The sequence below is a fragment of the Myotis yumanensis genome, unplaced genomic scaffold (assembly GCF_028538775.1).
Source record: "Myotis yumanensis isolate MYYU_CA2020_CCGP unplaced genomic scaffold, mMyoYum1.0.hap1 SCAF_3, whole genome shotgun sequence".
Lineage (NCBI taxonomy): Eukaryota > Metazoa > Chordata > Mammalia > Chiroptera > Vespertilionidae > Myotis > Myotis yumanensis.
This window is the reverse complement of record NW_027223754.1, coordinates 38,446,208-38,469,964: the sequence shown is the minus strand read 5'-3', so window position 1 is coordinate 38,469,964 and position 23,757 is coordinate 38,446,208. Positions and strand designations below refer to the sequence as shown.

The 23,757-nt window shown below is 39.0% G+C and overlaps 1 protein-coding gene across 1 annotated transcript in view; it reads left to right on the top strand.

The window, feature by feature from the left end:
• The first annotated feature begins 1,739 nt into the window (after nucleotides 1-1,739).
• Nucleotides 1,740-23,757, top strand: part of ITGBL1 (integrin subunit beta like 1) — a 197,711-nt gene continuing 175,693 nt past the window's right edge. The window contains exons 1-2 of the mRNA XM_070408638.1: nucleotides 1,740-1,837; nucleotides 2,713-2,930. Coding sequence (XP_070264739.1) covers nucleotides 1,740-1,837; nucleotides 2,713-2,930 — 316 coding nt within the window. The remainder of the gene's footprint in view (nucleotides 1,838-2,712; nucleotides 2,931-23,757) is intronic.

Here is a 23,757-nt window from a genome sequence, read left to right as displayed (position 1 = left end):
CAGGGAGAAATCCCATCCTTTATAGCAGTGGTTCTCAACCTGTGGGTCGCGACCCCTTTGGCGGACGAATGACCCTTTCACAGGGGTCGCTGAAGACCATCCTGCATATCAGATATTTACATTACGATTCATAACAGTAGAAAAATTACAGTTATGAAGTAGCAATGAAAATAAATTTATGGTTGGGGTCACAACATGAGGAACTGTATGTAAAGGCCAGAAGGTTGAGAACCACTGCTTTATAGCTTATTCCAATTTTAAGGTCATAGAATCACAGCATGGATAGTTCTATTCATGAGGAACCATTGCATCCAAAGTGCTCTTCTGAGAACATGGAAACAATGTTTTCTTCCTTTCCATATAACCCTCCACAGCAATTTTCCCCAACGACCACACAATTTAGGGGACAGTGTGTAGTGTGTGGGGTTTGAGATGCCACAGGTTTTAGCTGAAATCTCGCTTTAACTTCTTGTGTGATTTTGAGAGTGTCAGTTACTTTTGCACGAGGCCATTCTTTGCCCTCAGTTTCTTGATCTTTAAAATGAGAATACAAATGCTTTCCTACTCTCTTGCACCTCTTCCCCATTTACAACCAACTTCTACTTTATCCTTCATCCATTAGCTCAAATCCCACCGTATTGATTAGATTAGGTGCCTCTAGATAATCTGGAAGTCACTGCACTTTTTCATTGCATTTGCAAACCTTTGTTCTTTAATATTTGTCTTTTTGTTTTGACTAATGTCTATTAACCCACTGGATATCAAGAGCAGGGGTCATATCTCCTTAATTTCCTTAATCGTGTCCTCTCTATCTGGCACAGAGGCCGGAACCTAACAGATGCTAAATCCATGCTTGCTAAATGATCAAACAAATGTTTGGTTATTGTCACAGCTAGAGATAAAATATACTAAGTGACTGGCACATAGTAGGTGCTTAATAAATGACATGGATGAGTTTTCGGTGCAATTGATATTATAATTAGACATTTTATCTTGTTTCCTCATACTTGATTCACGGAGGGAAATGGGGTGAATTGGGGACAGCCATGATTTGAACTGTCCAAGTCAAGAAAAAAAAAATGTGGTGTGATAAACTACTGGCTTGAACAACTAGAATCATGATACACTTTTCAAAGGCTTAAGAAATGAAAAACCCACAATTTAAAACAAAGGGGAAAAGTACAAGTAAAAGTTTTGTTTGTCCATGTTGCTGGTTCCTCAGAACTCATGCCCCAAATAGTGCATCTTCTTAAAAGACATGTGGTGGATAACTCCTTTACCCAAGTCCTCACGCTGACATCCTCTGCCGCCTCCTCCCCCTCACTTCTTGGGGCTTATTTTATCTGTCCCTTCAATATCAGCCAGCCCAAATATTATCCTGTCAGATATTTCTGGGGCCTGTACTTGAAGAGACATTTCTTTTTTTTAATGTCAAAATAAACCATCTGCTTGTACAACTGTTTCTAATTACTTTCCTGCCTAAACTCTCCACTTGAGGGGTTTGGCACCAGCACCCCGCCCAGAGCGGTGCTGCTGCCCAAATCTTCACAGGCGGCTCATCAACGCACTTGCAGCTCCCGGCAGAGCCCGGGACCTGCGCGCCTGAGTGTCGGTGTGTCCGTCTGCCCTGCCTTCTGCTGGTGGCACCTCGCCCTCCTGCAGCCCCCCACTCCCCCCACCCCCGCTGTGAGCCCCTCCTTGCAGAAGCACAGCTCGCCTCCACTGCCCGGGAGCTCAGCATGCGTCCCGCGGGCTTCAGGAACTTCTTGCTGCTGGTGTGCTCCCTCCTCTTCGCGGGGCTGTCAGCTGTTCCTCAAAACTTCTCGCCATCTCTGAGGTAAGTTTGGTTTGTTATTCAAGACAGACTTGCCCTGCTTTGTGCGGCAGGGCTCAAGCCCGCAGGATGGCTGCCCTAAGGAAGTTGGACGCAGGATGAATGTTTTCAACCTGCTCCTGTTCCGTTCCTTTCCTTATATCTATGCTGCGCGTGGCTTCTCTTCTGTTCTTTTTGCTTGTACTTTGGAAAAAAGAACCACCGAATAAATAAATAATTTCCTCCTACGCCAATACATATCTGGAGGAACTTCTGCCACGAGTTGAAGGTGGTTCTCTCTGTGTGTATCTATGTTTTACATTTTGTATTGCATTTGTAAGAGACTTGGAGGCACATTGCAAAGCTAAACTTTTAAAAAGTATGGTTTATAAGCACTGCTTAATGAACTTTAGAAAGCTTTGTGTCTTATGCTATCATAACCTGTATAGCCCTTTCTATGTATTCATTTCTTCCTTTTCATAAAATAACTGCCCCTGGCCATCAGGTAGTAATGGGACTTTTCAAAAATAACTGAAAAGGCAGCTAAGTGTCATACTTCGGATTAATTTGTATTTAATCTTAATGTGCATGTAAGATTCGGGTACACACTTCCCAGGGGCAGGGCGGGATCACCTCCATCCAACCCGAAGATGGCCCTATGCCTGGGTGGGCAGGTCATTTGGGGTCACGGTCATTCCTCAGGTGATAGCTTACGGGTGGTGCCCCTTGCCCGGGGATGCCAGGGCACTTCCAGAGGAAGCTTGGCCCCCAGAGCAATGTAGGGCCTCGTGGGGTTCTGTCTGCATCTGGGTGGGCGTCGGGAGGAGACGTGGGCTCCGAGCAGCAGAAGCGGAGTCTGTGCTTGACCAGGGCCCTGCTGTGGTTTGTCGCCCATGCAGAAGCGGGCCAGGCGCCGCGTGCAGGCTGTCCCGGGCCGAGTCCGAGCGCCGCTGCAGGGCGCCCGGGCAGCCCCCAGGGGGCGCTCTGTGCCACGGCCGGGGCCGGTGCGACTGCGGGGTCTGCATCTGTCACGTGAGCGAGCCGGGCGTGTACTTCGGGCCCCTGTGTGAATGCCACGAATGGGTGTGCGAGACCTACGACGGGAAGACCTGCGCAGGTAAGGAGGGCGCCGTCTCCTCTCGCCGACTCACCCGCACGCGCGGGGGCCGGGAAACCCTCCTTCTGGGGCTGCCGCCTCTTCCCACAAGGGGAAGGGGCGGAGAAGTGTGGGGACAGACCTCTGCTTTCAGCCCCCAGGAAGTTACTGCCATCCCAAATGTATGCTTTTGTTAGTCAATCCTGGAATGATGCATGATAATACTTTCCTCCACCCTAGGGTTCAAACTTCAGTGGGAATAATATTTGCAAAACTCATTCACTTACTTATCTCACTTGTCTCTATTTTAGTTTCTTGTTACAGACGAAACCTCCCAACTTCCTCACAAATGGAGTTATTTTGCTGGGTTTCCCACTAACGTCAATCATAATATTTGCAGAACATAAGCCTGAGTTTTATTTTTACGAAGGCAATACAGGGAAATGCCATTTTCCTAAATCCCAGGGTGGGGCAGGCAGTGTCTTTGAACCCTGATTGGCCCTCTCATACTTAGGATATAGTTCACAGATATAAGTGCATATCGGGAACTGTGACAAGGAAAACATAAGTCGTCCATGTTTACTTAGAAGTGACTGCTTTTGTATTGTTTTAGCTGCTTGAAATTTTTAGCTGCAATGAAACTTGTTATTTTGTAAGGGTGGAGTGAAAATAAGTTCATTGCCTTGCACGTTTTTAAAAAATATATTTTTATTGATTTCAGAGAGCAAGAGCAAGGGAGAGATAGAAACATCAATGATGAGAGAGAATCATCGATCGACTGCCTCCTGCAAGCCCCACACTGGGGATTGATCAAGCCTGCAACCCTGGCACGTGCCCTGACCAGGAATTGAACTGTGACCTCTTGGTTCATAGGTCGATGCCCAACTACTGAGCCATATGGGCTGGGCACCTTGCACATTTTTAAGTGATTTGGGCCCTGATTTTGGAAAGGGTCAAGGTATTTCTTTAGAGAGAACACCCCACCCTCTACCAGTTTCACCTAAATATGCCATTTACTTAATGCCAAGAACCTCAATTAGGTCATTGTGAATGATACAGGCACTCCATTAGTATAAGGACAACACAACGCATTCCAACCAGGATTTGGCATATTTGTAGGGGGAAAAAATCACAACTTATTTACCCACAAAATGTCTAAGAATAGAGTCCAACGCTAACATACAGAGATCAAAAATATGTTTATAGCAAAATGCTTTTTTCTTGGCACCTGGGCCCAGGAGAGCATAGAGGGAATACTTAATATGCAGGCTGCTTGGCAGTGGAAAAAATAGTCATATAAGTAATTCAGATGGGCACAGGTGCTTCTGTGTGATTTGTTTACCCTAGGAAGGCTGTAGCTCAACCCTTTAAAAATAGCGAATGCCACCGCTTGTTATTTTAACTTCATCACTCCCATAAGCTTCAATACTTAGCTTTGGAATGAAAGCTAAGTATTGTCTACTATTTCATTCCAAATTCAACTTCTACCCGGCTTTTCTGGATTTTATTGCCTCTGGCAAGGCCTCCTCAATATCATGAGTTCTGAATACATCTTCTAAAGGGCATTTTCTATTGTCCTTTCATTGGAAAAGAAGAAGTAAGATTCGGTCTTCAGCCAGTGAACTAGTCATCAGATCATCAGCTAAAATCAGAAGAAGCTTCTCTGGTTCCTCTCTTTAAAATTATGCAGACGGAACGCTGTGGTATACAGTGTTCTTGTTTATCTTCCATGGAAAGTGATTTGTTGTTTAACCATGACATCTTAGTCACTGCATTCCTTCCTCCCTGGTAGAAAATGCAGTACTGAGTCACCCATGGCTTTGTTTGCTAGTGTGTTCATTCCTGTAGAAGGCAGTCTATGTCTCTTCATTTCAAGGTCGAATGAAATAACTGTTCATTTTCCATTCGCATCACTCTGACGGATGCCCTTTGAGGCCTGTGCTACAGGGCAGGGTGCAGAATCTGCCCCTGCAAATGCTCTGACTCTTTGCCTGATCCAACGAGGAAATCCTTACATACAGACTACAGGACTGCCTTGCCAGCTTGCCCACTTGTTCTTTGCTTTAAATTTAGCTTCTCAATTTCATCTTCACTTGTTCCCCCCTAGCTGGTTTGCTCAGTGGATAGAGCGTCGGCCTGTGACTGAAGGGTCCCAGGTTCGATTCTGGTCAAGGGCACATGCCTGGGTTGTGGGCTCAATCCCCAGTAGGGGACGTGCGGGAGGCAGCCAATCAATGATCTCTCTCATTATTAATGTTTCTATCTCTCTCTTCCTCTCCCTTCCTCTCTGAAATCAATAAAAATATATTTTAAAAAAAGAAGTAGTTCCAATATTATAGCTAGTAACATTGAAACATAGCAGATTGTCTTTTTTAAAAATATATTTTATGCATTGTTGTAATAATATTATGTTTTACACATATACACATATTAATATGTATTGAGCACCGACTTTGTGCAAAACACTGTTCTATGTGGTTTATGTATGGTAAACCTCACAACAATTATGTAATATAAGTACTGCTCTTATCCCATTTTACAGACAATGAAATCAAGTTTAAGTAACTGCCCAAGTTCACATAGCTGATTTAAATCCTGGAAAATTTCCTCCAGAGGACAAAGTGTTAACCACTCTAAGATACACTACCAGAGCAGAATTTTATTTTCTTCACAGAGGTTGGAGAGGTCTCTGGAAGCTACTCTATTTCCAAAAAGTACTTACAGGGGCTTATCCTAGAGGTGAAGGCCCAAGTACCCATCCTATATATTAAAACCCTAATATGCAAATTGACCAAACAGCAGAATGACCGGCAGAAAGACCGGTTTCTATGATGCACACCGACCACCAAGGGGCAGACACTCAACACAGGAGCTGCTCCCTGGTGGTACTCCCACAGGGGGAGCACCGCTCAGCCAGAAGCAGGGCTCACAGTTGGTGAGCGCAGTGGTGGTGGCGGGAGCCTCTCTCATCTCTGTGGCAGCGCTAAGGAGCAGTGAGCCAAGCGGTAAGGAGCAGTGAGCAGGCAAGCAGTAAGGAGCAAGGGATCCCTGACTGTGAGAGGGCGCAGGCCAGGCTGAGGGAATCCCCACCCCAGTGCACGAATTTCATGCACCAGGCCTCTAGTAAAACATAAAAGACAACCTGCTGCCCTAGCTGGTTTGGCTCAGTGGATAGATAGATGAATGGACGGATGGATGGATGGATGGATGGATGGATGGATGGATGGATGAATAGATAGATAGATAGATAGATAGATAGATAGATAGATAGATAAATAGATAGATAGATATGAGGAGAGAGAGAGAGAGATGGCTTGGCTTTGTATTTGTTGGGCATTTGACTTAGTGAAGGCAATTTAGTTTTCTTAGTGTAGTCTGGTCCTGTTGTTATTGATCCAGAACTCAAAAGGTCGAGCAAGGATAGCTATTTTGGCCCAGCCTCACAGCAGCTGTATGAGATACACCATGCCCTTTTAAAGTTAGGTCCGTTGGGATTCTAATGCTGTGAATCACAAGAAACATAGTTATTTTAGTTTGAGCTGATTGAAAGTGATTGCATTTACAAGATCACAAGTGGTCTATTTCTTCCAGTATTCACTTGTTCCTGGCTCATGCATCTTCCTTAGACTTCAATAGCATGAATCCTGGCCCAATGATTGGTCATGCAGGTGTTATATTCTAATAAGGAGTAACCTAATTTTGGTGAAGTATGTCTTGGAGAATAGTAAAATGTTTGGTTACATAAAAAAAACCTTTCAGTTAATATTTCAAGGCATCCCTGGAAACCTCCAACAGCTATGATTAAACTTAAATAAAATAATTGGTTTCTTAAAAGATCTTTTCTAATGACTTTTAATATAAGTAGGTCTACAGTTGTATATTAAACAGTTTATTCTTATATTATTTTTTAATTATTTTCCATACTAACAAATGTAAACCTACTTTTGCCATACCCCCTGTATATGTATGTGTGTGTAATATATATATATATATATATAATCACTTAAAAGAGTTTCAGTTTTGCCCAGCTGGCACATCTCAGTGATTGAGCACCGACCTATGAACCAGGAGGTCATGGTTCAATTCCCAGTCAGGGCACATGCCTGGATTATGGGCTTGATGCAGGAGGCAGCTGATCAATGATTCTCTCTCATCATTGATATTTCTCTCTATCTCTCTCCCTTCTCTGAAATCAATAAGAATATATTTCAAAAACAGAATACACATTTTTTAAAAAAGAGTTTCAGTTTTAATAACTGGGAAGAGCTAACTGAATTTAGCAAACACTTATGACATGCTGTATATCTCTGTTTGCTGTTGAAGGGGGACAGAAAGTTGAGGAGAGCTTCCCATTGAGTAGGGAGGTCAAGAGAAATACCAAATACCTATAATTCAATGCAGAATATAATTTCTACAAATTTCTTTGAGGATTCCTTTAAGGCAGAAATTAAATGTTGTGATATTGTGGTTAGACATTCTGGAGAATGTGGTAGCACATCCATCTTTAAGTTTAGGAAGGTTTTTAGTCCAAAAGGTGGACCGTAGGAATTCTGAGTGAAGAAAAGTTCAGGCAAAGGCGTAGAGGAAGGAAAGTATGTGGATGTGTTTGGGGAATAGTGAGGGATTCTAGGTTTGGCTTGGCTGGATCCAGGACTGTGGGAAAAGTAGAAGATACATTGAGAGTTATAGATCGATATATTGTGGAGGACTTTGAACGTGGATGTGAAGTTTGTGCTCAGGTAAACAACATGTGGGAGCCATGAAGTGGCTGAACATGGGAACTGTGGTTAGTGCTCAAACTCATGACAGGTAATGTGGTGCCTGAGGGCACAGCAAATTGGGGTAGACACTCGAGGGGAGGAACTCTGTTTAGATGCCACTTATATTATAGTCCAACTGAGAGAGAATAAGGTTTGAATTATGATGAATTTTAAACACTTTGAAACCTGCTCCTTAACACCCTCTCCAGTAAAGGAATGTGTTGAACAGACTCTGATTGCCTCCTTTCATGTACTAAGTATTTTCATTGTGGTCCTAACATCTCCTGTAGTTTCTATTTATTTACTTTTTTAATTCTCATCCAAGGATATGTTTTTTGTTTGCTTGTTTGTTTGTTTGAGTGAGTGAGTGAGTGAGTGAGTGGATAGTACACAGAAAGAGAAATACCAATTTAAGAGAGAAACATTGGTTGGTTGCCTTCCATATGGGCCCCGACTGGGGATCGAACCTGCACACGTTTTGGTGGATGGGATGACACTCCAATCAACTGACCACCGGGCCAGGGCTCCTGTATTTTTGGAGAATGCATTCAGGAGTCCCCCACTACTAGCTCACTCACCCACTCTATGCAGTCCTCTTGTTTGAGCTCTACCCTCCCTAGGTTCATCCAATTTGGATAAGTGTACCTTGTCTTACGCCAAGTGACACATAACATTTAAAGGTTTCCATCCTCAGGAAAGTGCCAGACCTGCACACCACTTTCTCTCAACTGCACTGCTTTATGTGCACACCACTCTGCAGCTCCACCACAGAGACCAAAATACATTGTCTTTGAGCCAGGCCATTCCCACACATTGATAATCTAAGAAGCATATTTATCATATGATGGTACTTAGGTCAAAGAGTGTTACTGTGACAAGTTCAGCAGTTATTTTTTTAGTAAAATTTCCCCAGAAGGAAAGAGGAACATATGGGAACAAAATTATTAGTGTTACAAGTTTTAAATTTGCAAAGCATAAACCTCCTTCATAGGGTTCTCAAAATTCAATATATTTTGAGACATGATGCTAAAAGTGACATCCCATGTCTCTTGAAATCATAACGTCCCCTCCCAAAACAAACAAACAAAAAAACTGCTCAGCTCTCTGGGCCTCAGACACAGATGTTAAAGCTGACCAGTGACTCATGATGCTCAGGGTTTGGAGGTGGGTAATCAATGCCATAGAAACAGAGATCCCAGATATAGCCCTTTGTCTGAAGAATTTCCTGTCTGAGGAGTTATGACGTGAGACAAGACATTTTCCTCAGTTCTATCTCCTGGTTCATGGGTCGATGCTCAACCACTGAGCAGCACAGGCCAGACCCTTCCCCCTTCCTAAAGCTAAGTATGGACATGGAATAAAATCCTGGCCAAAAAGAAGTAAGCAGACGGAGCAGACTTCCAGAGGTATTTGTTTTGCCTGTGTACCTTTCTCCACCTGGAGTTCCAGCAGTCCTTTGAATCAAGAGATGAATAAGGTGACCACCGGTGAGGCTGGCTTAGCACACAAAATAGGAATCTGGCTTTGCGGGACTGGGGAGCTGCCATACCAGTCCCCGGACAGCTGGCCTCTGGACTGCTTTTGCACATAAGAATAATAAAAATTTTATCTTGTTTGCCCCTGTCATTTTGGGGTTTCTGTCATTGGCAGCTAAGGGTAAACCTATTTGAAGCAATGGTTTTATTCAAGAAGTTCAAAACTATTAAAATAGAGTAAGAGCCGAGTAGGCATAGTGATTGAGAGCTTGAGTTCCTGAGAACAGTAGGGCTGGGCTTCATTCACACCAGTTCACCTGCTATTTAGACTTCAGCAGTTTGGATAAACTCCACACGACTCCGTTTGTTCTTCTCTACAATGGGGTCTAATTAACACCCTGGGGAGGGTTATTGTAAAGTTTAAATGCTAAATGAAGCACTTAATGAAATAACTGACACATAATCATCATTCTAAGGAGTAGCAATTATGACTGTGTTGTTATTAAACCTAGAATCTCTAAGGGGATTATTCTAAGAAAAAAGGGAAAACATCTATGCTTTAAATGTACTATAAGTAACTAAGTGAACAGTGATGAGCGTATATTCCCTGGACCTCTTTTTTAAAGTTTTATTTGTATTGATTTGAGAGAGGGAAGAAGGGAGGAGAGAGAGAAACATTGATGGCTGCCTTCTGCATGCCCCCTACTGGGGATCGAGCCTGAAACCTGGGCCTGTGCCCTGACCAGGAATTGAACGGTGACTTTTGATGCCCAGGGTAACGCTTAATCAACTGGGCCGCATCGAGCATCAACCAGGGCCCTATATCTCTTAATATGCTTGATATATACTAATTATTTGCTTAGCAGTTTTTTGGAAGGTTACTATTTCTAGGAAATTGTGGTGTAATATTTAAAAATCTGGCTACCAGAAATTAAATGACCATAGAGAATATAAAAGTTATTTATGTATTTAAGTGCTTAAATTTTTAAAATTTATTTATCAGTATATTTTAGAAAATATTAAAATACAATGCATGTTTGCTACAAAAAGTCAAACAATACATATGTGTGTAAATAAAAATTATTACGGTGGAGATGAATTTTGTGTACAGAACAGGTTCTACATCAGCACATTTGAAGTTTTGTGGTTTGTTTGTTTTTTTTTAATGTGTTTTTATTGGTGTTTTTAGAGAGAGGAAGAGAGAGAGAGGGAAATATCAATGTAAGAGGAACATTTAGCAATTGCTTTCTATAGGCTGGGATTAAACCTGCAAACTGGGTATGTGCCCTGATCAGAAATTGAATGGGCGACCTTTTGGTACATGGGGCAATGTACAACCAACCGAACCATACATGCCAAGGTTAGACATTTGAAATTTAAATATTGCCCTGACCAATATCTAAAGAAGGCTCTGTGTTTGAGTTCATTACACTGTCTCAGCACAGGAAATACTAGGAAATAAGTGTTTACTCCATGACTGGAAGGCCATTTTGGTTTGGGGCTGGGTATTAGATAAGTATCAGGTGGATTGTTCTTTTAGGGCCCCTCTGCCTGGTGAAATGCTCAAAGTAGGAGATATACACCAAGAACCTCAGCCCACAGAGGTAACATCCCTTTCACACTCCCATTTCGCACCCACTTGGGCCTCTGCTCACCAAATGGAATGGCAGAATCTCTACACGGTTAAAATTATTATTTCACCTCCCTTTATTGCCAAATATATATGTTAAATGCCTAAGCTCATATGATTGAATTCAGGTAAATTAAATATGTATGTGTGGGACTCCCCTTTAGTCTCCCTCTTAATTGTAACCTTTGGAATCAATCAACATTAAATTTAGGGTGTATATTTTCATATTTCCCATAGTTATATAAATATTAGAGGCTCAGTGCACAAATTCGTGCACCAGTGGGGTCCCTTGGCCTGGCCTGTGAGATTGGGCTGAAACCAGCTCTCCAACATCCCCCGAAGGGTCCTGGATTGCGAGAGGGTGAAGGCCAGGCCAAGAGACCCCACAGGTGCAGGATTGGGCTGGGGAGGGACATGGGATGTTGGCCAGCTGGGGAGGGACCGCAGGAGGGTTCCAGGTCGTGTCCGGCCCAACTCGCTCAGTCCTGATTGGTCAGACCCCAGCAGCAAACTAACCTACCATTCGGAGCATCTGTCTCCTGGTGGTCAGTGCACATCATAGAGAGCTGTTGAGTGGCCTTAGCATATCATTAGCATATTATGCTTTGATTGGTTGAACAGACGACAGGAGGACCAGACACTTAGCATATTAGGCTTTTATTATATAGGATGTGTGTTAAACACACACACATATACACACATACACACAGCTCTTTCTCTCTCTCTTGCTTTTTTCTTTAAGAATATATCATGGCCTTCATTCTCGTTTAATGATATGTATAATTAGGAATTTTAATAGGCATACGATGTTCTATAGTATGAATATATTACTTTGTTAAACTGAGTATTACTGAACATTCTGTTTGTTTCTGGTTTTTGTTATTTTTTAAATATATATATATATATATATATATATATATATATATATATGAGGACTTTAAAAAGTATTTTCAAATGCCAATTTAACATTGTACAGATACACACATACAGTTCTGGCTCTTGCACCTACATGTAGACATTTCTATCAGAGGAGGTTGGGTTCGAAGGCACAAGGGTGGGAGTCACCAGCCAATAGATGTGTTAATAAAAGTGTCTTCAAACATTGCTGATCTCAGCAAAGGGAAACTTCAGATGAGGTGAACTGGGATATCTGAAGCCTTTTCCTTTAGGAAAATTTAGATTCCAAGCCTGGTGTGGGATTCAAGGTCAAGAGTCACATCTGAGAAGGGGAGAAGTGTAGTATTGCTGGTGCAGAGAGTACCAGAGGGATTTTCCATGGCATTTTCAGGCCTCTACACAGCTAAATTCTCAAGATATTTTCCATTAACTCTTAAATTGATAAGAATAGAGAGCTGCAAGAAGGTTGCAAATCTCATTTTCTTTGGAAAAGAATGCTTTGTCTTTTCAAAGATCATATTTCCTGGCAAATAAGAAACTATATTTTGTAATAGAACTCATTCTTCTGTCTGCTCTAAATAATCTTAGTTAAGCCTGGGTAGAAGAATGACAGCTTTATAAAGGGGCAAAAAAATAAGACCTTTTATAAAGATGCTCACTGGTTTGACCTTGTGTCACCCCAGGCATAACTTGTGAGGTAAGATAATTTTCTATGCCAAGACACCTATCATCCTAATTATACATAGACTAGTTCAAATATGCAATTATTCCAAGTGGGTAGTTACCCACTCTATTTTCCTGTTTTATTATTGTATCCACATACTTCCTAGGGAATGGCAGGCTAAAAATGTTTTTTAAAAAAGGTCAATGAGTTTTGGTATTGCTTAAAAACTCTTATGGCAAGGCATTAATTGTAAATTTGTGAGTCAGTTGGGGTGGTAAGCAGCAAAATTAGAAAGTCAAATCATGGTAACTATATTTCCCAGTTGGTCACTACTGCTCTTTCAAAACTATCATTTTCTGCTGTGCAAAATAGTTAAACAAAACTAGTTATTTTTTCTAAACAAAGTGACTTGGCCATTTAAGTATTTTCCTCTTCAAAACACAAAAGACAAATTACAGACTTTTTTTGTTCTTGTTTTCTTAGTCAACACCATTAGTTATATAAACTTCAAGAGCAACTTGACATAGAAATAATTCATTTGTTTTAAGACAGAAATTGTTTAATCTATTAGGTATGTACTGGATAGACTTCTCTCAATTGCTGCTTGGATGGATTTGAACCTTAAAATTAATGCTGCATAAGCAATGGATGCAGACAACAGGGGGTGAGGGTGAGGGCAGGACTGGGGGGATGAGGGGACAATGGGGGGATAAGGACACATTTGTAATACCTTAATCAATAAAGGAAAAATAATTAATTAATTAATGTTGCATTAGTAATACAAAAGAATAATGGGAAAACATCTACTTATATTTGAGTATGCTTTGCTAGAAAATATTTTTGTACATATGACTTCATTCAATTCTTATATATCTTTTAAGAGGTAGTCAAAATTACTATTCTCCAACTATCATACTATGTAATTGAGAAGAAATCATTAGATGGTTGCTCTTCAAGCACATTAAAGTTGTTCTAAAACCACACACTTAGGTAAATATTTTCATAAATTTGAAGTTCTAAAATGATAACATAATTGTAGAAACCTCATTTTTACATTTAAAAATATATATTCTGTTGACTTTTTTTCATGGAAAAGCAGATTTGGACCCTCATTTCTATCTCATGTCAGAGAAGTACACATCAAAGCTCAAATAGTGAGCAGAACACCTTATTCATTTATATCAAAAGAAATTCAGGTAACAAAAATCACTTAAATTACTTGTCATACCAACAAAGAGCCTTTTTCCTAGCTATAATTGAAATTCTTAGAATGATTGCATTTAGCACCAACTATTATCCAAATAAGGATTCTCTGGAGTCAGCAATGGGAGAAATTCTTTCATAATCTTTGGTTTTCTTTGTCTATAAAAGTGAAAGAAAAGCTAGATAAGAGAGTTGAGTGTATACATTTGTTATTTCATGGGTATTAACTAGTGTTATTTTGTGTATTACATATTTGGCTATTATGAATAGATAACATTAGATATTATCTTTTGCACTTATGAAATCAAACTATTTGTAATATGAAATCTAAAAATTCCAATACATGGGAATTTTAATATGTATATCCTCTTTGAGAACAAAGAGATGCGAATGAACAGAAATGCATGGAGAGGGAAGAAAGGTCTCTATAGAAAACTGAATAATTTTGATTGGATCATCATGAGAGTTTACTTTGTACTTTGAAAATGAGTGTGTCAATCTTTGGGCTATGACATGAAGGCTTCTGGGGACATCCTACAAATGTCACTCATCAACCTGCTTGGGATTCCTGAGATTCTACTGCTTCCAAATATCATTCCTGCTACTTTGTCAGGTGTAGGATTCTAAGACTCATGGGTGGCAATGCCCTGATCTATTACTAACATAGTCTTTATTGAATTTAGTCATCTTTCCTTTGAGAAAGCTAAGTGAGGAGGTTTGGATAGGATGGAAGTGCAGAGGCAGAGCGCTCTAAATAGTGCTTGGGAATTGGAAAGAAAAACGGACTGTTCTATCTCCACTGAAATTACTTACGCTGTGACTTTGAGCAAGTCACTTGACTTCTCTGAGCCTCAGTTATTAAATTCAGCAAAAATTTATTAAATATCTCCAAAATATGTCTAGAGGAGGACAGGGCATTGGTAGCTGGGGGACTAGAACCATCAGAAAGAAGCAGGAGCTGAATCCAGTGAAACTGCAGGTTTAAGGAAGGGGTGGAAAGACTTCCCTTGCCTACCGGTGATCTCTAAGGAGAAAAGCCCTGTTACCTTCAGCTTACCTTGAAAGCGCTACTATTTTTTGAGAATTTTCAGAACTTTAATTTCCATCAATTATTATTTAATGAGTTCTCAATGTGTGCCTGGTATTGTAATATAGGCATTAATATTGTATAGAGTGGATTTGGTGTTTAATTCCCAACTATCTGCACAATCTATTAGAGTATAATAAAATAATATTTATGTGCATATTAAAATTTGTCCCCTGAGTGTGAAGGTATCAAAAATTATAGTATTTGCTACTCTTTCCATAGACAAGTTAACTAGTCAACCCAGCATGAGTTTGAAGAACAATTAGTAAATAGTAAGTATGGGGTATTTGGAGGAGAATAGCAAGGCCTAGAAAAATATTCCTTGGAATACAGTTAAAAGTTGTTTAATTATAATAATGTATCCCATATTGTTATTATGAAATTGAAGCATGGTAATGATAATACAGTTAACATTTATTTAGGATTTGCTGTATGCTTCTTGTGTGGTGTTAAACTCTCAGAGTCAACCTATTGGTTAGGTCATCTTGCCATTCTAAAGATAAAGACCTGAGCCTGAGCCTGAGCCTGAGAAAGATTAATGGAACACTTATGATCACATTTTGTTTGACATCAAAAGCTATGTAGTCACTCCTATATTTAGTACAGTGCCAAAAAATATTTGAATTCCTTTTCTGCAATTTTGAGTTAGCATATGCAGTATTAATACACAATAATTAAATGTGTGTGTTTTTCCAAATGTGGAAGTGCGAGAGGCAGGTTAGTGAGAATAATTCAAAGGGAAGAATTCTGTGGTTCAAAAATTGACTCTGCCCATTATGAGCTATATGATCTTGGGAAGTTAATAAACTTTCTTGTGCCTCTGTTTCCTCATCTCTGTGTTATTGTGAGAATAAGGACTCAGGAAAATCCCTGTATAACAAAAATAACCTTACTTTTGTTATAGATTTTATTAGGCTATTTCCATGTAAGTACAATTCTGTACTCCTCAAAGGCAGGCATGAATTTTATCTAATACTCTGTCTTAGGGCTTTATTGTTAATGATATAAGAATGCTCCATTACAATCCAGCCCAAAATTCGGTGGCTTATCGAAAAGAACCAAAACTAATGGTTATGTGTTATTCTTGGGTGTGCAGTTCAGCTACAACTAACTCCGCTGGGCTCAGGTCTGGTCCACATTATCCTTATGCTCTTCAGGGTAGGCTTATATCATGATAGTTCACAGTAACACTGGAGAGTGAGAGGAAATATTGGCTATTTCTAAGGCTTTGTGTAACTGTACTTCATAACCACATACCATTAGGCAAAAGGAGCCACATGGTCAACTCCGGTATCTATGCTGTGCCTTCTCCTGTGCTCTGCAATATGGTGTGGCAGGAGGGAGTCAAGTTGTTGACAGCAGTAATTCTGTCAACCACAGGATTTAACATAGGCTTCAAATATGGTGGCTTCTCAGCGAAATTAGTTGATTGATGTGATTGTGAATATCTGACTGACACTTAAATTTATTTTGGAGGTAAGTATGTTTTGTTTTTAAATGTACCTAAATTAATTACATGGAAAATTATATGGCATCCTGAGGATCTTTATGAGGGGGCAAGAAAACTAAAAAGCAAAAATATATCTAGAGCTAATATACAATGAGGAAATTTATCTCAATCTTATGAAAGTGAATCCCTTAAATATAGACTTAATGTCGTAAGGGTCAAAGGAGAACTGTTCATTTCCACTATACTTAAATTTACTCATTATGTCATTTTATGGCATTGTCCACCTGATCTTTGTATAAATGTATGTGCCAAATTTCATAAAACTGGTTTGGTCAAAACCAAACTATTGATACATGTCAATGAGAAAGGTTCAATAATTTCTGTTTTCATATGAACATTCAGTAAGCCATTATATACCATTAGTTAAATTACTCCCTTTAATTTTCACATATTTTCTACCTTAAAAGAATATTTCATGGTAATTATTGATGTATGAGGATTTCCTAAAGTCCTTTTATCTGTTGTTTTCTGGTAACTCTGTGCCTCAATTGGTTCTTTTCCTTTATACTTCTTCTGATGTTAATTTAAAAAAATATTTTATGGCTCTGGCTCATGTGGGTCAGTTGATTAGAGCATCATCCTGTACACCAGAAGTTGGCAGGTTTGATTCCTGGTCAAGGCACGTACCCAGGTTGCAGGTTCAATCCCTAATCCAGAAGAGGCGGCCCATCAATGTTTCTCATATCAATGTTTCCCTCTGTCTCAAAAAAGAAATCAATAAGCATTTTAAAAGAATATTTTATGTAGCATATGTTTGATTCCTTCAATAAGTTATTTTTGAAATTTCTTTTATCTTCTGTGAAACTTTAAAAAGCATAGGAATCAGTCAACATATTTCATATTATTTAGATTTCTCTTTTTCAAATTAAAAAAACACTAGAATTTAATTTACTTAAGAATAAAGAAGAATGTAAGGAGTTTTAAATTGTGTGAGCTGTCAACAAAATCATTGGTTGGCTAACCAACCAGTGTAAACTAATTGATAACACTGTTAGGTAGTTAATTAACTGAATGCAGAATGTATTTCCTTTTTCTAATGAGGGACTGTAGGTCCTTTAGGGACTAATTTTTTCATAACGTTTGATTAGTTTTAAAATTTAAAATAGTTTTATTGGAAGCTCAAAGAACTATAAATGTTTTTGACAAAAATATGTGTGTAATTGTTAGAAAGGTTGTATAAATTAGTCACCATCTTTAAGAGTTGAAACCCTGAAAATGGACTGCTTTCTTATATATGAAGAGCCAAGGACTTATATACAAATATAAAATAAGAGATGTACATATTTGTGTTGTATATGTACAATTTTATGTCATTTGTTTGTTCAAGCACCATGTATTTATTAAGCAACTGCTGTGGCTCAGACCCTGCATTGGTAGCTGTAGGGGTTATAAATATTAAAATATATGATTATTTTCCTTGAGAAATGTAGTAGTAGGTTTAAATTATAGTATTCTGAATTATTAAAGAGGTACAAAGTGCCTCACACATGGGGAGTTTGAGCTGTTTTAAAGGTGAGTAAGATATTGACTAGTGGATGTGAGAGTACTGGTATTCTAGTTAGGGGGCAAAAATAAGCAAATTTTGAAGGTAAAACACAATGGGCAGTAGACTTACTTGCTTGCTTACTTCATGGATTTTTTTTCTGAGAGATTATCCGAAAGAAGCCTGCAGGGATAGGTGGGAACAGCTCATAGAGAGCCTTTCAGTGCAAAAAAATGACTGGACAGTCCTTGGCAGGCAGTGGTGAGCAGGTAATTTCCTTTTCCAGACAGAATTTCAGGGACATTGATTTTAGGATAAGTGGGAAGAGAAAAGTCTTTAAATGGAGGGAACAATGAGAAAGTTATTTTAGTAGCCAAGAGTGAACACTAATAATGTGAATGATGTCGTTGTCCATAGAAAGAATAGGGAAAGAATGATGTCAACTACATCGTTATATGATGGACATGAGAGAGGTAGGAAACCATACTGAGGAGATGGTGGCAAGATTTAATTGGTAAATGTAAACTATTATGGTCATACTGGTTTTCAAAGAGTCTGAATCCTGCCACCTCCCACTCCCTCCCCAGAGTCCTGGGCCTATTTATCACTAGAAATTAAAGGGTTAAATCTCTGCATATGTAGAGAACTCTTGTCCTGCTCTGGGGCTAAGTACTGGTACCTTTCCTCATTCAAATATCTCCCACCTGAGAGATTGGAGGCTGTATTGGGGTTAGAAATAGGAATTTGAGAGGGCAGTGTTTTTGAGAGCAAAGGGATGAGGAGCAATTGTTCATAATACAGCCCTCTGAAGGTGGCAAGTGGTGGCCGAAAACTACTTCAATTCCCAAAGATTGCCCATTTACCACATAATGAGCATGTCCTAGAACAGTGATGGCGAACCTATGACACGCGTGTCAGAGGTGACACGCGAACTCATTTTTTTGGTTGATTTTTCTTTGTTAAATGGCATTTAAATATATAAAATAAATATCAAAAATATAAGTCTTTGTTTTACTATGGTTGCAAATATCAAAAAATTTCTATATGTGACACGGCACCAGAGTTAAGTTAGGGTTTTTCAAAATGCTGACACGCCGAGCTCAAGAGGTTCGCCATCACTGTCCTAGGAGCTGAGAAAATTTTAAGAAGTTAATGACCCCTGATCTCAACTTATTTTCTCACAAATATTACATCTAGATAAGTTTTTAGTTATTTAAATACCTATTTTTATTTGTGGATGTCTAGGACACTTTGACTGTTTAGGTACAGGTAATCATTTTTTTTTAGGAATTTGAAAGGTGAATGAGAAGTGAAATTATAAGTTGTATGGTAAGCAAACAGTAGTTACAACTCTTGAGTGTAGTGTTATTTTTACTGTACTCAAAATAAAATAGTAACTGTCTTAATTATATTCATTATGTAAAAATAGCTTCAATTTTAAGTCAGCAATGAAATTCCTTATGGAAATATCAGAAACTTACAACATTTTCTATGGGAAAAAAAATCTAGGTATTAGTTTTTTTGTGTGTACCTCCAATATTTCATTACAAGATGCTATGAAATTTAATTTTGGTATATCATGAAGTATGAAAAAAACCATAAATATACTATGAAATCTATCTATTCTGTGTAATAATTTCCTCATGACTTCCCTTCCTATACTTTTAAATGTATAAGCACTAAATAAGATGGAGTAATTCATGCTTATTTGGGGGGTAAGTGTCTTTCGGATACTTAGGTATATTAAGTAGGACATTTTGGGGGGTCCAATTATTAGAAAACCCAACCCAAACATGTGAAAGACAAAAAAATCACTATTTATTGGCCCACTTAATTGAAATAGGCCAGTGATTTCCAAAATGTGGTTCTTGAGCCAGCATCCATTGGGGACTTGTTAGAAATGCAAATTCTGAGGCCCCAACCCAGATTTACTGAACCAGAAAGTCTGACTGTGAGGCTCAGCCATCTGCTTTAATAAACCCTCTGGGTTGTTCTGATGCATAGTACTTTCAACAATAAAGATAAATTTAAAAAATTTTGAGCATTAGTGGTCTAGGACTAAATCTTTCTTTAGGTGCAACTTAATTTAGGGCTCAAAGGATTCCACCAGGATATGAATGTGGGCTCTGCTACCCCTGGGATAGTCCCATTTCCAGGTTTCACATGGTGGCCAGTGACAGCTGTAGATACCTGTTAACTCAGCACCCTGCTCAGTGGACAAGAGAAATTATTTCACCTCGAGTGGAGTGTTTAATACCAGACACAAATCGGGATCTGCACAGAGAAATAAAGGGAACTAGAAATGATCATTACAGTGGGTCAATATATACAATATATTTTACTTGTATTCACATCTCTTTTAGACAGAGCGAGAAGTATGTGACTGTGAAGAGGACCAAAGTCAAGGATGAGATATTGGGGAAAAAACAGGAGATTAGGTTAGTGGGATAACAAAGACTAGTTGAGAAGTAGGGAGAAATGGTAAATAATGCAAATATGCAACATTGGTTTCACATTTTAATAGACTTGCAGCTTTCAAACTTCATAAGCTATTTAAATGTCATGTTTAATATTACAAAATAATGATAATTTTAATTATTCATGTTAACTGCTATTCTCTATGGCTATATTACTATTCATTTATTCAATCAATGCATGTTTATTTAGCACTGTAAGGGACATAGGCACACCCAGTATTCCATATTCCACTTAGGTTAGTTTTACACATAAAACATGACTATACTAGATTTTTTTAAATGCTTTCTAAATTGCATCAGTCAAATGGCAAAAAAAATCTAAAAATATATAAAGAACTACCTAAATATGTTCTTAAGGTCAGTATTTTATAATAAAATTCTCTTTATAATATGTCTTTCTAAACTTTGAATTTGTTTTATTGCTGTCAAGTACTCCCAGTGTTTTTAATAACCTACCTTATATTTTGTTACTATATCTGTATTGGGTAAAAATGCCCAGGTTTACCATATTATTTGAGCACATTAAATATTACAAGAGAAATGTACACTTATGCCTCCAAGGCAGGTGTTGTGATCCTGTCGAATCACTCAAGCTAATTTCGAGCCATGTCAGGTCAGTTGCAGGGAGACATTTAAGCAGCACAAGAAATCATATGGAGCCTATTGATAACAGATTGTCCTGTACTGTGACCCAAAATAATTCCAAGCCTGCCATATTACCAACCCTCTTGTTCAAATAGGAGGCCCGTATTGAAGGTTTATAACACCACTAAAAGAAGAAAATTAGGATGATTTTAAAATATGGTTGCAATTATTAAAAATTTGCCACTGAAAATATAAATAAAATTGGCAATCCTATATAATAAAAGCCTAATATGCAAATCAACCAAACGGTGGAACGACCGTTGGAATGACTGGTCGCTACCAGGGGGCAGATGCTCAATGCAAGAGCTGCCCCCAGCCCACAGGCCCCAGGCCAGCCAAGGTGGGAGCTCCCTGATTGTCCCGCCAATCGCCCCACAGATTGGCTCTGATCACCACCCAGGCCTAGGGACCCTACCCATGCGCAAATTTCATGCACCTGGGCTCTAGTTGTAATTATATTTGCAAAAACATTCTTTTAAAATAAATATTGTATGTATAGCTATATTACTTCAGTTCTGTTTTACAAGCTTGGGTGATCATAGGAATTGTGTTTTTCTGTCAGTTTCCTAGGCCCCTATTCTGGAGAAGTGCATTTCATAAGTGTGCCTATTTAACCTGCATCCCAGGTAACTGAATGCTCAGACATAGTATGTTGTCAAATCTCTGGCCTAAAGTAAGGAATTTGTGTACTTTTCAAGTAAATGAATATGGGGAGCTCATATAAATATATCCAACCTTAGCTAACAAATTTCATTTCCTTTACATAGCATTCCCCTCAATATTTCCAGTACCCCAACTGGAACCAAACATAGGGAACACTATGTAAAGTATGTGATTTTCTAACCACTAAGCTGTATACCTGAAACCAATACAAACTTAAAATTGAAAGAAAAAAATTGCATATCTTTACAGTTCATTTAGATCAGAAAGAAGTGTCAACCTTACTGGCTTAAATAACACCTAGGAAGATAGGTGAAGGGTTAATAGGTCTATGTTCAGTGTGAAATTGGCATAGAAGGAGTGCTGAATACAGCCATGCAGAAAGATTGAGGCCAAGGAAGTGGTGGTACTAGAAATACTGGGATTCTGAGGAGAAGATCAAGTGGGTCGAAGTTGGTCATGAAAGAGGGGGTAAAGAGGAGGAAATAGATGGGGGCCCTAGTAAATGGAGATATTGATATTTCCAAAAGGATGTTTAGATTATACATGCCAAACCTTTCAAACCAAAGAGCCAGTGCCCTTGCATTGCCATTTGGGGGAGTGTACAATCCAAATGAGGCTGATGTCAAATGAGTCATTGCTGTTTGTATTAGAAGGCATGGTCTTTCCAGAGCAATCTGCTCATTCTTTATTGTCATTGTAAAGGGAGTTTAGTTTGTAGCTTGACGTATACATTCAACTGAGTCTATATACTTGACTTAAAAAAGTGGATGGCATTCCACAAAGAGCCGGGTTCATTCCTTTACTTGTAAGTAGGTTAAGGACATATGCCTGCTTAGTTTTCCCATGTTCATTGTGAAATAGGGATGCCTTCAGGAAGTGACACTGCAGGAGATTCAAGGTCACAGAGTTTGTAACCAGAAATATTTAAACTGACTCCTAATTCTCCCCTGTGAGAGCTGTGACAGAATGTAAAAATTACTGAACCCGCCAGAGAAGTTTCCTAGTCTATAAACTGAAAACTAGGACCTTTTAATAAAGGTGCTATTTGCCCAGCCTATGCCATGTGTGCCTAGGCATTGTGCCAGGGATCCTATATATCACTCATAGTATTCCCACTACAACTTTTTGAGATAAGCATTATTGTGTTCTGACAATAGCAATAATGATGGATCTTTCTTACAGGATTTTTGTGAGTAACTAATGAGATTAGAAATATTAACTAAAACAAATAAATAAAGATCATGTTCCAAAGTAGGTGTCAAATTCTACTTTTTTTGGAGACATAAACTGTACACAGCTTTGAAGTCGTAGTTTTTCTCCCCAACTCTCACCCATTAAATTTTTATGGAACCCTTTCTCACCTATTAAACACATGACATATAGGAGGTGCTCAATATACTTTAGTTCCCCTTCAATGCTTAGGCATGTGACTTGAAAAGACCAGATGGTGTAATTGAATATATATGGGCTTCGGAGCTAGAAAAATATTGAATAGATAAAATATTGTCTGTCTTGGATTGTCTGGGGCACAATGAACAGCTTATTTCACGTCTTCTAAGTCTATTTCTCACTGGAGGAATGAGAATTATCTTTTAGTGTCTGCCAGGGCTGACCAGCAGGCCCTTAGGGACAGACGAATGTGAAAGAGAGGGCTAAGGGACTGCCTGGCTGAAGGAACCAGACAGCCTTGATTGCCTACCTCGTTAGGCTTTTATTGCAACAGCATTTTGAGATAAAGTTTATCTTTTAGACACAATCAGTAAGGTAAGTAATCTTGGGAGACACATGTGTTTGCAGTGTCCTTTAAGCCAGGACACCCAAAGATTAAGCATAAGGATTCCAGTAAACACCTGGGGTTCTACACATGCACAGCTTTGTTTGGAAAGGTCAAGGAATAGTTAGGGGCACCGCCTTTGGCACTCCCTTAATCGGACTTCCAATAAACAGGGCAGGCCGCCTTCAGCACACTTTCCTTATCTTGGAATGTCCTCCTTACAAACTTTCCAACCAATTCTCCTGTGCTCCCCAACAAGTGTCCTTAAAAAAAGAATGTCAGGTGACCTCTTATAGGGATGGTGAAAAATTAGATTTATATTTTAAATGAAATATCACACTTGAATGACATTGTATAGAATAATTCTTTGTAAATGCAAGTCTATGATATCACATCTGAGGCAAAAAGAAAAAGGTTTGTTTTCCGAAGTGTGAATGCAAATAATGTTAGAATAGCATGTTTTTATGTAACATTGGATAAGATTCATTCTGAGTGAAGGAAATTAATGAACTTTTATTTTATTTCTTTCACACTGCTAGGGATGAGGTCACTGACCTCAAAGGACATTGAAAATACTGAT